General features: G+C 39.5%; 1 protein-coding gene across 5 annotated transcripts in view; it reads right to left on the bottom strand.

The window, feature by feature from the left end:
• Ube2f (ubiquitin conjugating enzyme E2 F (putative)) overlaps nt 1-13,263 on the bottom strand; it is a 41,106-nt gene that overhangs the window by 19,141 nt on the left and 8,702 nt on the right. For 3 of the 5 annotated variants that reach the window (XM_051190786.1, XM_051190785.1, XM_051190789.1), the window contains exons 3-4: nt 10,603-10,632; nt 5,602-5,667 (exon numbers count right to left, since the gene is read on the bottom strand). The exons of 1 other annotated variant lie outside the window; for it this stretch is intronic. In XM_051190786.1, the coding sequence (XP_051046743.1) occupies nt 5,602-5,667; nt 10,603-10,632 (96 nt within the window). The remainder of the gene's footprint in view (nt 1-5,601; nt 5,668-10,602; nt 10,633-13,263) is intronic. One more of the 5 variants, XM_051190787.1, reaches the window with a different exon arrangement.

The raw sequence follows: 13,263 nt of genomic DNA, 5'->3' as shown, positions 1-13,263 counted from the left end.
ACAACACAAAAGGAAACAAACAAACAAAATGGCGGGCAGTGGTGGCACATGCCTTTAATCACAGCACTCCCTAGGCAGAGAGGTAAGAGGATCTTGGCGAATTCAAGGTCAGCCTAGTCTACAGAGTGAGTTCTAGGACAACACAGAGGAAACCCTATTTTGGGAAAAGAAAAGAAAACAAAAGCAAAAAAGACAACAACTCCAACCTTAAGCTACTGTGAGAGAATGCATTGCTTCCCTTATAAGAAGCAGTGTGCCATAAGCAGTCACCAGGGACTGTCTCAAACCTAGTGCCTCACTCTATGCTCTCTACCCAACAAGAGCCACAAAATCCAAAGTGACAAGCTCTCAGGAGACACTTGGAAGTGGACAGTGGAGTCTATTTGACCTTATGGTTTCAGAGGGCTAAGGACTGGGGACCTCAAATTACAATGACAGCCTGTACAGGGTATTCTCAATCAAATCACCACACTCCACTCCCACATTCCATAGGTTCATGGTCATATCATAATGCTAGTCCAACTTCAAGAGCCTCTTCTGAGACTCAAGGCAGGCTCTTCATTGTAAGCCCCTTATTAAAAAACAAAAAACAAATTACATACTTCCAACATACAGTGGCAGAGAAGATATATTTCCCTTCTAAAAGGGAGGAGTCTGGCCTTAATACCAGACCAAAGCAAGACTGAAATCCAGCAGGGCAAACCCCAAATCCTGTAGCTCCACAGCTGATGTTAGAGGGAGGGCTTAGATGGGTTTGCCGCCTACCTCTTTCTGAGCTAATTCCAATCTCTATAAGCAGCAGTTCTTGGCAGGAATCCCAGGGCTCTGTCATCTTCAACATGTTGGGGTCACCAATGCAACTCATTGCATTTTCATAGCTTCATGCAATGGCTTATTAGGGTCTCCATGCAGGGCACTGCATGCCACAAACCTGGCCTCAGCAGCTCTCTGAAATCATGGAGGATGACTCCACAATCCTTTTAAATGTTCCTGTACCCTTTATGACTCTAAAGCCAACACCACATGGACATCACTGCCAAGTTCAGACACTAACTTGGTTGTTCTTTTCTAGGAGCAGAAAATTACTTAGGTTTTTCCTTTCACAAGTTGGAAGCTTGATTGGGTTGGGGTCTTGCCCTGAGGCCACAGAATGTAGTAGTTTGAGTGAGATGTCCCCCATAGTCAAAATCATTTTAATACTTGTCCCCTGGTTGGTGGTATTGTTTGGGGGGGGGGGGTTAGGAAATGTGGCCTGGCTAGAGGAAGTACATCACTGGGGTGGGCTTAGAGGTTTCAAAGCCTTGCATCATTCCCAGTTCACTCTCTCTGCTTCCTGCTTGCTTTTTAAGATTTGAGCTCTCGGCTGTTTCTGCCACCATGCCTACCTGCTTCCAGGCCTCCCTGATGTGATGGAGGGACTCTTATCCCTCTGGAACCATAGCTCAAATAACACCTTCTTCTTACAAACTGCCTTGGTCGTGATGTTTCATCACAGTAATAGAAAACAGACAACTTTGAAGTACAAAGACAAAAAGATGTAACTACAACATGTCAATCAACTTATTTATATGAACAAAGTAATTACAGCTATAAAGACAAATGACAAAGACTAGTACTGAATGAACTTCTGCTTCTGGCTTAAATTAATGTATTCATTTACAAGGCCAGGTGGTGATCCCAGCAGGCAGAAAGAAGCAGGTGGATCTCTTGAGTTCAAGGCCAGCCAGGTCTACAGAGTGAGTTTCAGATGGCCAAGGCTACACAGAGAAACCCTATCCCCAAACCCCCAAGTAAATATTCATTCACAAATATCTGGGGAAAATGCTAATAGTAGCCATCTTCATTACCAAAGGTCACTGTACATGAAATGTTATCTCATGTTTAATAGCATAAAAATCTGTACATATTAAATTGCAAGTTCCTCCAACAAGACTTGGTAAGTGTCTACCTCATGCCAGGCACTGCTCTAAGCACTGGGGACATAAGGGATGACGTCTGCCTTTTGGAAGCTTGCATTCTGATGGAAAAGAGGACAAATAAGTTGTTCAGTGTAGGATGAACACAGTAATAGCAAGAAGGAGGGGATACATTTTAGAGAGGGTTCTGGATGGCAGCAAGACATAGAAGGAGAAATGGAGAAGAGAGCAGTGAGGGTTTAGAGCTAAACATGATTATTGAAAAACAGGGGAAACCTACGCTTCATAAAGATACACATGGACCTGAAAAGCAGAATGCTGGTTAATTTTTAAATTTCCCAAAACATCATTTAAATGTGTTGTGGGTTTAATATTAGTATGCCCATAAGCACATAGCGATGTGAATGCGAAGTCAGGTCAACTTATATGAGTTTCCTTCCACAATCTGAACTCCAGGGATTGAATTCATGTTGTCAGCAAGTGCCTTTACCTAATGAGCTATTTCACTGGCCCTCACTGTATATTTTTATATTTTTTACATTTATATTTTTCTGATGACCACCAAAATGTCCTCATGAATGCTAGGCAAGCATTCTTATTACTGAGCCACAACTCAGCTCAGCTTGGAAGCTATTTATAACAATGGTACTGAATGGCCTGAGAATTCTCAGAGAGAATGAGGCTGGGAACTATGTGTTAGGGAAGGGGAGACATCAGCATGAAGCAGATGCCACCAGGTGACAGTGGTCCAGGGAGTACCATCACAAGCAAACATCACACCAACAGAGTTCTTGCAAGGAGCAAAGAAAAGAGCATGAGTGTTTCCTCACAGTCAGAAGACACTGCTGGCAGACAGCTTACACCACATTTCCAGTACACACAGAAGGGAACTACCATGTGTCATTTAGGGTTATTTGGAAGAGTCACCAAGGGGGAGGAAATCTGTTCTTAAAATTTACCCTTTTTTTCACAGTGGTTAACCTCACAGTGAAATTAGAAAACACTATAAAGAGCCAGGATGAAAGTATGAATGAGACTCTAAATCTCACATCTGAAACTGTGACATATCACAGTAAATCACATGTATAAGGTTGTGCATCATCACCACATATCCTAGACATTAAGTAGGATAAACCATCATTCCAAACAATGTCCGCCTCAATAAGACCCTACAATTCAAGTGGAAGGCACATCTCTCATATGACTTAGAAATCCACTCAGAAATGAAGGGAAAAGCCAGGCGCTGGAAGCACACATCTTTAATCTCAGCACTCGAGGCAGGCAGATCTCTGAGTTTAAGGTCAGCTAGGGCTGTTACACAGAGAAACCTTATCTCAAAAAAAATAAATAAATAAAATAAAATAAAATAAAAAAATAGAAAGAAAGAAAGGAAGGAAGGAAGGAAGGAAGGAAGGAAGGAAGAAAAATGATGGGGGAAATATATGGCTTTTTAAAAAAAGCTTTCACACAAATAAAATTCAATTGTGGTAAGAAAATCAGAAAGGACCGGCGGAGGGGTGGGAGGGAGGCAGAGGGGACTTCAGGCAGCACTTCTCATCTTTGTTAGGATTGTGAAGATGACACAACAAAGAGTTTGGAACTCTAAGTCATGCAACTCAGGTCAGCACATTTTACTCCTCAGTAAAATAAAACTGATTTAAAAAGTAAAAATTAAGTGGCTTGTTATGCTGTACACATTTAATCCTAGCACTTGGGAGGTAGAGGACAGCCCAGAGTTACATAGTGAGATACTGTCTCAAATAAACAAACAAAACGTAAGAGAATGGTGGCTCATGTCTACAACCTTAACACCCAGGAGGCTGAGGTAGCAAGTCTTGAATTTGAGACCTGCCCAAACTATATACTAAGTCCCTGGCCAGCCTGAGCTACATGCAAACTCTGTCTTAAACAAGAGCAAAAATAAGAGAACCAAATCACTATCAAGTTTATGGACCTGACAGTCTAAAGTCTACAACAACAAGTCAGGAGGGCTAAAGCCCTCATAAACAGGCAAAACAGGGAGAGGAGGGAAGAAGCACTCAAAGGAAATCACAGTAACACAACCGTATGACATTACCAGTCTGGAAAAACAGGGGTCTGTAAGCAGCCAAAGACTGAAGAGGTGTACTAGAGGAGCCACTGGACTGACAACCCAGCCCACTACAATACACAAGTCCCAGTACTTAGTAAACAACATTCTTCATGTTGACTCTGGGATAAGAGAAGGCATCCTTGTGTTCAGTACCCCTTAACATGGAACACTCATGGTTTAGAACAGGCAGGGATTTCATCTCACCCACTCAAAGATACCAGACATGCAAAGCACCCCACATCTAAATATGACATAAGCAACTTGTATCACACCAGTTACAATGTCCCAGAGTACTCTGTAAAATGGTCACATAGGTTCAAGATAGGGATTTGCTTGGTAGGCCCAAACTGGCCTTGAACTTGTGAACTTCCTGCCTCAGCCTCTTAAGTGCTAGTATTATAAGCATGCACCACTGCAGCTGGATGTAAATGGAATTATAAATTACCAAAAACATTCTAAACAGGATACTTATAAACACTCTCCTAAGAGACAAGGCCATGGTTTATTCATGGACTCATTATCACATACCAAAATTCTGTACCTCTCAATTTTAATTCATGACTCATTTTCAGTTCCTCACCCCTTTCCCCAACTCTCCTAAATAAGACAACATCCTCCTTTTCTGCAACAACTTTTCATCCTTTGTTTCCTTCTTTTTCTGTGCAACTCAGCTCAAGTAACAATATGAACTTTATAGTTGTCAAATGATGCCAGAAACATTTGTAGACTGATTGCCCCAGAACAGCTCTGGACACCTATTCAAAAATCTCAAAGGTCAGACCACTCCAGCCTTAACCAGTATCACATTATTCTGTTAGCATGACTGAAGACAAACCATCCCTCTCCTTTTCTCTGCATCATAATCCCGTGCTATGGCGTCATCTGAATAATGCCCTCTGGACACTCTAACACTTTCACTTCTTCACACAGCAAGTGCAGAGGGAACACAGCTGATTCGGTTCCCATCCCAGTGCCTCCTTCAACTATGGGCTGGTTTCCTTGCAGAAGCCCTGAGAATTGATTCCCTTACTCTTCCTACACCACCTAATGGAAGTAGCACGAACTGGCTACCGATGGTTGGCTACTGGAGGCCAACAGGGGTTGGTGATCAGCAATTCCTGTTCTAACATCTTCACTGGGAAAGTCTGACCAAGGAGATAGCTGCTGCCCTGGAGACTGGGCATTCATAATCAGTCCTAAGGGGGACAGTTGGTAATCTGTTTGCTAGAACCTGGGCCCAAGTAGTGTGTATCATTTAATCTTGATGTTGTCCTATTTGACCCCCAATCTGTAGATGGAGGCTGCAGCTGAGCAGCTAAAGCAACTTCACCCAGGTCAGGCTCTTCTGGAGTATTATCAAAACCCACATTCAACAGTAGGCTACAGTCAGCATTAGCTGTCTGGCTTTTACGGAGTCATCACACTCATTTGCTATGTGGCTGCAAGATATAGGCCTTAACATCATAGGGCATGGGAGATCTTACTAAGTGTTAACTTTGAGACACTATCCAGAGAAAGACAGATTTGGGCAGACCTTTACATGTGCTGTTTGAAAAATACATGAACACTGAAGTATGCAGGAACATTTATTACCTGGGCTTACAGTCAGCTGAAAGCAATGAAGCTTGTTTGGATCAGGAAAATGTACTTTACACGTACCTGCAAAAGAAATAGCCATTAAGAAGGTCTGGAGTGAGCAGCTGTCCGCACTCTGAGCTAATCTTTGAACACACAGAAACCAGTGGTTGCTGATTCACAAAGCAAGTAGTTTTGCTGTTGTTTTTGCCATTTTAGGTTAATTCCAAATCAAGACATTTACTGTAACTTTTATATGGTCATTGAAGAATCTTTTAATTAGAGAACTGTGCTATTTATTCTGAAAGAAACTATCTCTCAAAGACATTCATATGTGGGTAAAGGGTAACTAAACAAGAAAAAACTAGGAAAGAACCAGGTCAAACTCCTGTCCAATTTACTCTGTGCTAAGGAGATTCACAGACATGCATGTCCATCATCAGAAGTTAGAAAGGGAAGGCATTACAGTTACAGTTAGCACCACCCAAAAATTTTTTGTTTGTTTCTCTGTATCGCTTTGGAGCCTGTCCTGGAACTAGCTCTGTAGACCAGGCTGGACTCCAACTCACAGAGATCCACCTGCCTCTGCCTCCCGATAACTGGGATTAAAGGCTTGCTCCACCAACGCCCAGCTGCCACCCAGAATTTACCATAACATTGGAGGGGGGGGGGGGGAAATCTCTTTCACAAAGGACACAGGACAGCTATCACTTATGAAAGACCTTACAGATCTGTAAAGAATACTCAGGAAATTTCCCTATGCTCATGTAACTCAGAAGATACAAGTATAAATTCCTTAGTGTACCTACTAAGGTTATTGCTTACAAAAGCCCCACTTGTTCAGTTCTACACTGATAAAATTTTCAACAAAAACAGGATTCAAATATAGTGAGAAATAACTTAAAGATCATCTAGTTCAATGTTATTGATTTGGACAGATGACAAGAAGGTTCAGAGGAGTCCAGTGCCTAGTCTGAGTCTATTCACTTTGGTATTTAATAAGCATGTCATACACAAAACAATGAGATAAAACACAGAACAATTTAAGGGTGAGATGGATTTTCTTTTTTACAGTGGGGAGAAAGCCCTCAGTCTACAGGATAAGAAGCAGTTTCAGAAATACAGTACCATATTCTTTACTTTAGAAATAAAGAGTCTCAGGCTGGAGAGATGGCTCAGCAATTAAGAGCTCTGATTGCTCTCTTCCAGGGAACCCGGGTTCAATTCCCAGCACCCATATGGCAGTTTACAACTATTTGTAACTCCAGTTCCAGGGGCTCTGATACTCTCACACAGACAGGTGAGACACCAATGCATATAAAATAAAAATGAACCTTTAAAAAACTAAAATACATCTTTAAAAAATAAAGAGAATCAAAGCAATAGGTTGACTTTCTGCAAAAATAATTTTGAACTATATATATACTGAAAACAAGTTTCATTACTTTACCTTTTCAAAATTATTATTATTTTTTAGATTAACAAAGTATTGGGTTTCATCATGGCATCTTCATGCATCTTTGACTCATGACCCTTAATTATTCTCCTTCCCCACCAACCTTCCCTCCATTCCCATCAAACTGGTTTCCTTTCTTCCTGTTATTTCCAGCTTCCTTTTCCTTTTCCATGGAATGTATTACCTTATTTTTTATCTATTGGTCTCTTTCCATCTTATGATCCCCCTTCCTAGTTTTGAGAGCCCCCCCCCCAGATACACAGACAAGCATAATTTTACATCTAATTTTTGATATGAGAAAAAAAAATGGAGCTTATGAGCCACATTCATTTCTCTTACCATAAAGATTTCCAACTACATTCATTTTCCTGCAAATGCCATGATTTCGTTTCTCTTTACATCTACATAAAATTATATTATGTGTATATACATTTTCTTTACTCGACTTCTACTTCCTGGCTCTTATGAATAACGTAGCTATAAATGCATTTGTACAAGTTAACTTTTCGGTATGTTGACTTACAGAATCCTTTGAGTATATCCCTAAGAGTGGTATAACTGGGTTATATCAAAGTTCTCTCTCTCCTTTATTTTTGGAAGAACTTCCATATTGATTTCTACAATGATCATCTAGAGTGAGTAAGGACCATCTTTTCCCACATTCTCCGTAGCATGTCTTGTCATTTTTTTTTCTTGATGACACCCATTAAAATTGGGTTATATCCCTGAACTGTTTTAATTTGTAGTTCACTGATGGCCAAAGATGCTGCTAAACAGGTTTTCAAGAATTTACTGGGCATTTGTATTTCTTTTTTGAGAATTGTCTAAAATTCACTAGCCCATTTATTGATTGATCTGAGTTTTTGTTGCTTACTGTGTGTATATACACATGATGTATGGGGGTGCACACACCATGGCACAAATGTGGAAGTGGGCAGACAACTTACTTTATAGAGTTGGTTCTCTCTACCTTCTGAGCCATCTCATGAGCCCCTGGCAAAGACTTTTCTATCTATTCTATAGACTGTCTCTTCTCAATGGTGACTGTTCTCTTTCTAATTTTTATATATTCCCATGTTAACTCTTTTAATTATTTCCTATGTTCCTGGACTCCTTTCCAGAGAATCCTGTCTACACTATCTTGAACTGTTTTATCTCGACCTTATTTTGAAAATAGAAACAGCATCCTTTGAAATACAGGTAAGAAAAAAATGAAGGCTTAGTAAATACTTCAATCATTATTTGAGATTGGTGTTACCCATTTGTTTTTAGTACCTGGCACCCTTTTTCTTTTAATCAGGGATTAAATGTGCAATCTCTGAAATAGAGTAGCCTTCCAAAAATACATAAACGAGCAAAACAAGTTTTAAAAATTAATTAATCTACCATAATCAAATAACAAAGTTTAAAGCTCAAGAAAAATTAAAAACACACACACACACACACACACACACACCAAGAGAGTAAGTGAAGCACTTAAAACACTAGAATTAGTCTTCTTTATATACAACAGGGCTTAAGCATTTCCAGAGAAGCCGCTATGCACTTGTACATACAGAGCTCTGAGGTCATTCTGCAGTTACTAATCACAATGCCACATACAAAGCTATACTTATGGATCTGTAAATATTTTAGAAAAGCTTTTAAAGAGACAGGGAAGAATTGGTCTGTGGTGGCTTGTTTCTTCTTCAGGATGATGAGTGGCAGATTTGTAGAAAACAAGAGGAAAAGAGAAAGAAAGAGTAAAAAGCACAATGTCAAATAATGTGTACAATCTGCTATCTTAGCTACGGCATGGAAAACAGACCATATCTTTTCCAGATCCTCCAAGATTCACAAACACACTAGCTATTTCTAAGTGGACACTTTCTGTATTCTCTAATGTAAAGACACTTTGAACATACATGTGTGAGTCACAGACAGTGGAAAGACTGACTGGACTACAAACAAACAAACAAAACAACCCATCGTGTGGTACTTTTACTATTGGAATGAATGTGTCCTAACACACAGGCAGCGAGACAAGCAAATAAGCTTAACATCTGGCTCTAGGCCGCTGCCATCCTGCTTGTCTAAAACGCTCATGCACATTTACTTTCCTAAGCTTTTGTTTTGTTTTGTTTGAGACAGGGTTTTTCTTTGTGTAGCACTGGCTGTCCTGAAACTCAGAGATCCACCTGCCTCTGCGTCCTGAGTGACAGAATTAAAGGCGTGTTAAAGCATACCCTTTTGCTTTTCCCTTAATAGGTAGAATTACGCCTCCCACCCCCACATCTGAGATTGAAACCAGGGCATTACAAATGCTAGTACTCTATTACTTGCTACTGAGCCATCCATCAGCTTCAAAATTAACATTTTAATAAAATTCCCAGACAATACCTTCAGTTCTGAATGAAAGTAACTTTGAAGTCAATCCACAAAATTTCAAGATGTTTTGGCTGAGGCCCATAGAATATATTTTCTATCATAACCCACTCTTCCCCCACACAAATGTTAGACATCAAAAGTGATTGTTCAGCCTGGCCAGGTTGTGAATACCTTTGATCCCAGGAGGCAGAGACAAGCAGAGCTCTGATTTGAGACCAGCCTGATCTACATAAGTACCAGACTATCCAGGGCTATACAACGAGGCCTGTCTTAAAAATAAAACAAAAACCCTTTAACAAGCAATTTAGCTCTGCGCTCACAAATTAATTTCACAACCACCCAAGGATTGCAGGCCACCAACTTTATGTGTTGGTGGGAATAAAGCCTCTTCAAGAAATATCGATGGGATTCCACATCAAAACCCAAGTCCTCTGTAATATTCACAACAACAGAAAACCCATACACAGCATGTTACCTGTATCAGGAGGCATCCTTAGATGCATACTTTTAAACAAACTAAAAGTTTTAACAACAACAAAATAATAATAATAATATGGTTAAACCTTTCAGACTTTCACAGATATTTGAAATGTAAAAATTTGGAGGAAGATTAGTGATAGAAAAAAAAGAATCTGACATACGTTATCCAAGCACACTTCTGAATGACTACACAGTCAGGTCCATGAGCTGGCAGGAAAGACCAAGCAAGGGATCTATCCATGGGTGAAAAGCAATGAAGCTGCCTTTCCTCAAACACAAAAACAAATTACCAGTAAACACCTTCTGAACCACATGAGAGCATACCCCCTAAAGTAGGGCTGTGAACTCACACTCCTTTCCACTCAGGGAGGAGGAGGAAAAACAGAAGGCAACTGACCAAACATGCTTCCATTACACTGAGACAGAATTCTACATGTGTTATTCAGGACTAAAGAACCTCTTTGTTGTTGAGACAGGATCTGTCTACATAGCCACAGCCATCCTGATACTCACTGTGTTAACCTGTCTGGCCTCGAACTCAAGAGATCTGCTAGGACCTAATTTTATTAGACATTGCAAAAAATTCTTCTTGCACAAAATTAAAACTTATTTCCAACAAAGACAAAATAGGTTTTTTTGCTATTCAAAGCTATTTGCTATTCAAGTTTTCATGTCATCACTATATAGTACTAACATGACCAGTGCGCTATACTTACAGGGTAAATTAGCTTCAAGTTCTGCAACCTCTGTAAAAATAAAAAGACTGTGATTAGTAGCAATCTTTATATTATCAGTTTTAAAATAGTAATTTCTTCTAGGATTACAGAAGTAATTAAGCTCGATGAATTGAAACCTAGTATAAAATTAATATTTTAAGTCATTTAGTTTTCATATACTCAAGGTGACATGCAGAGTACCAACGAATAAATGCAGCAAAAAACCCAAATAAACAAAATACTCATCACTTTAATAAAAGAATGAAAGTCACGTCACATCAACACAGCAACTGCCTATAGGTAAGCAGTGACTAGAGTGCTTAAAAGAAAAAAAAAAAGACTCTTCCTAAGCAAAGATCTTTTTAATCAAACTGTGATTTTATGTCTCTTCTCAAATGTGCCTTCAAGTTACCTCCTTTGAACTTACATTTCTTGACCTCAGTCCTCTCCCATGTACTTCAGAAAATTCAGTTCACACATTCAGTAACTTAGTGGTGGTATTTAAGCCTATCATCCTTTCACAAGTCAAAACTACAGCTCTCCTTTCTAGGATCTTGCTATCAAAAGAGCCAAGGTCTCACTCTCTACCATCTGGTTGATAGAAGATATGCTTACTCTCACCACTATTCCACAGAACACTAGAGGAAGTAAAACCATCAGAGCTGTTTACAGAAGACATCTTACACAGAGAAAGCCTAGATTCCAACAGTAAACATTAAACATCAAATGCCGGGTATGGTGGCACACACCTTTGATCCCAGCACTCGGGGAGCAAAGGCAGGCAGCCAGGGTTCTGTTACACAGAGAAAGCCTGTCTCAATCTTCCCCTCCCCCAAAAGAAGTCCTAATAAATAAAATCAAAGAAAAGATCAATATACAAAAACCAATCTGCTACATTAATAATGTAACTATTTAAAATAAAAAATGTCATGTGTGGCAGTACACACCTGTAATACAAGCTCTCTAGAAGTTCAAAGCCACCCAGTAGTTCTAGAACCATACCCTGTCTTTAAAAAATAAAAAGGTACATAAAAACAAGAGAGAAGGAGAGGAAAAGGAGGAAAGAAAGAAAACCTGAGGGCTTGAGGTCACTAAGGAAATGGGAGGCCCTAGGTTCAATCTCCAACACTGTACAAAAAGACAAAGAAACCGAGAAAGCAATTCCATTTACTAAAAATATTATTCAGGACTAAATTCAATTATAAAGATGAAAGATCTATACTCTCAAACTGTAAAATAATGTGGACAGAAACCAAAGACCAAACAAATGGGGCCTACCACCCAATGAAGTTCACAGACACTGTGCAATCCCCATCACAATTTCAGTGGCATTCTTCACAGAACCTCTAGAACCATAGACCCACAGAATCTTGAGGATGAACAACAAAGCTAAAACCATTCTTTCTGACTTCAAATTATATTACACACATATAATAATCAAAACAATTATTATGGGCATAAAAACAGGCCAACAGAACAACAGGAGGAAGCTAGAGAAAACTTATTAACACATACAGTCCAGTAATGGGCAAAAGCATCAAGGCAAATTGGTAAATGAGGGAGGGCCTCCAGGGGAGATGTCCTTACACAAAATATCAAAATGATTAAAAGGCTTAAACATAAGTTGTAAAACCACCAAGGGTGGTGGTGAAGTAAATTCTCCAACCTGGCTTTAGCAATGATAATTTTTTTTTTGTAATTTTTTTTAAAGCTCAAATAATAAAAGCAAAAATGGAACAGTGTAGTACTAAGCTAAAAACACTACAGCACAGAAAAGGTGTAGTCTATGTGCACAGACTAGGAGGAAATGTTTGCAAATCATGTAGCTGAAGAGGGTTTAGTGTAAAAGATGTCAAGCACACACAACAGAAAAGAAAAAAAAAAATTAAAATCTGGCAGAGGACCTAAACAGACATTTCTCCAAAGAGAAAAATGGTCAACAGTTTTATGAAAAGACACATGGCAGACACTATGCATCAAAACAAGACCATGACTGCTATCTCACATATTTCTGGTTTAATTACTACAGATATGAGTAGCAACTGTGGTAAGGATACAGAGAAAATGGAACCCTTTGTGAATCAGTAGTTATGAAAAACACCAGTCCCTCAAAAATCTAAAAATAGAGGGAAAATAGAAACTACTACATGACCTAGCAACCCTTCTGAAGATATACTCAAAATAAATGAACCAATACCTTTTAGGAGTGGTTCTCAACCTGTGCATATCAGGTGTTTACATTATCATTCATAACAACAGCAAAATTTCTGTTATAAAACAGCAACACGATAATTTTATGGATGAGGTCATCACGACATGAGCAACTGTATTAAAGGGTCGCAGCGCTAGGAAGGTTGAGAACACTGTTTTAGAGGGACAAACACTCCCATGCTCACCAGTTATTTTTCTCCCTCATCTCCCCGCCCAAGTCAGCATTTCTCTGTCTAACAGCCTGGCTGTCCTGGAACTTGCTCTGTAGACCAGGCTGGCCTCAAACTCACAGAGATCCACCTGCCTCTGCCTCCCAGGTACTGGGATTAAAGGAATGTGCTACCATCTCCCAGTCGACTGGCAGTCATTTTTCATGATAGCCAAGATAGTGAATAATAAAGAAACCATGGGATGTATAAGAAACACTACGTAACATTAGCAAAGACAATT

This window comes from Phodopus roborovskii, unplaced genomic scaffold, assembly GCF_943737965.1.
Source record: "Phodopus roborovskii unplaced genomic scaffold, PHOROB, whole genome shotgun sequence".
Taxonomy (NCBI): domain Eukaryota; kingdom Metazoa; phylum Chordata; class Mammalia; order Rodentia; family Cricetidae; genus Phodopus; species Phodopus roborovskii.
Note: the sequence above shows the minus strand (reverse complement) of the source record. Positions and strands in the feature narration are given on the sequence as shown.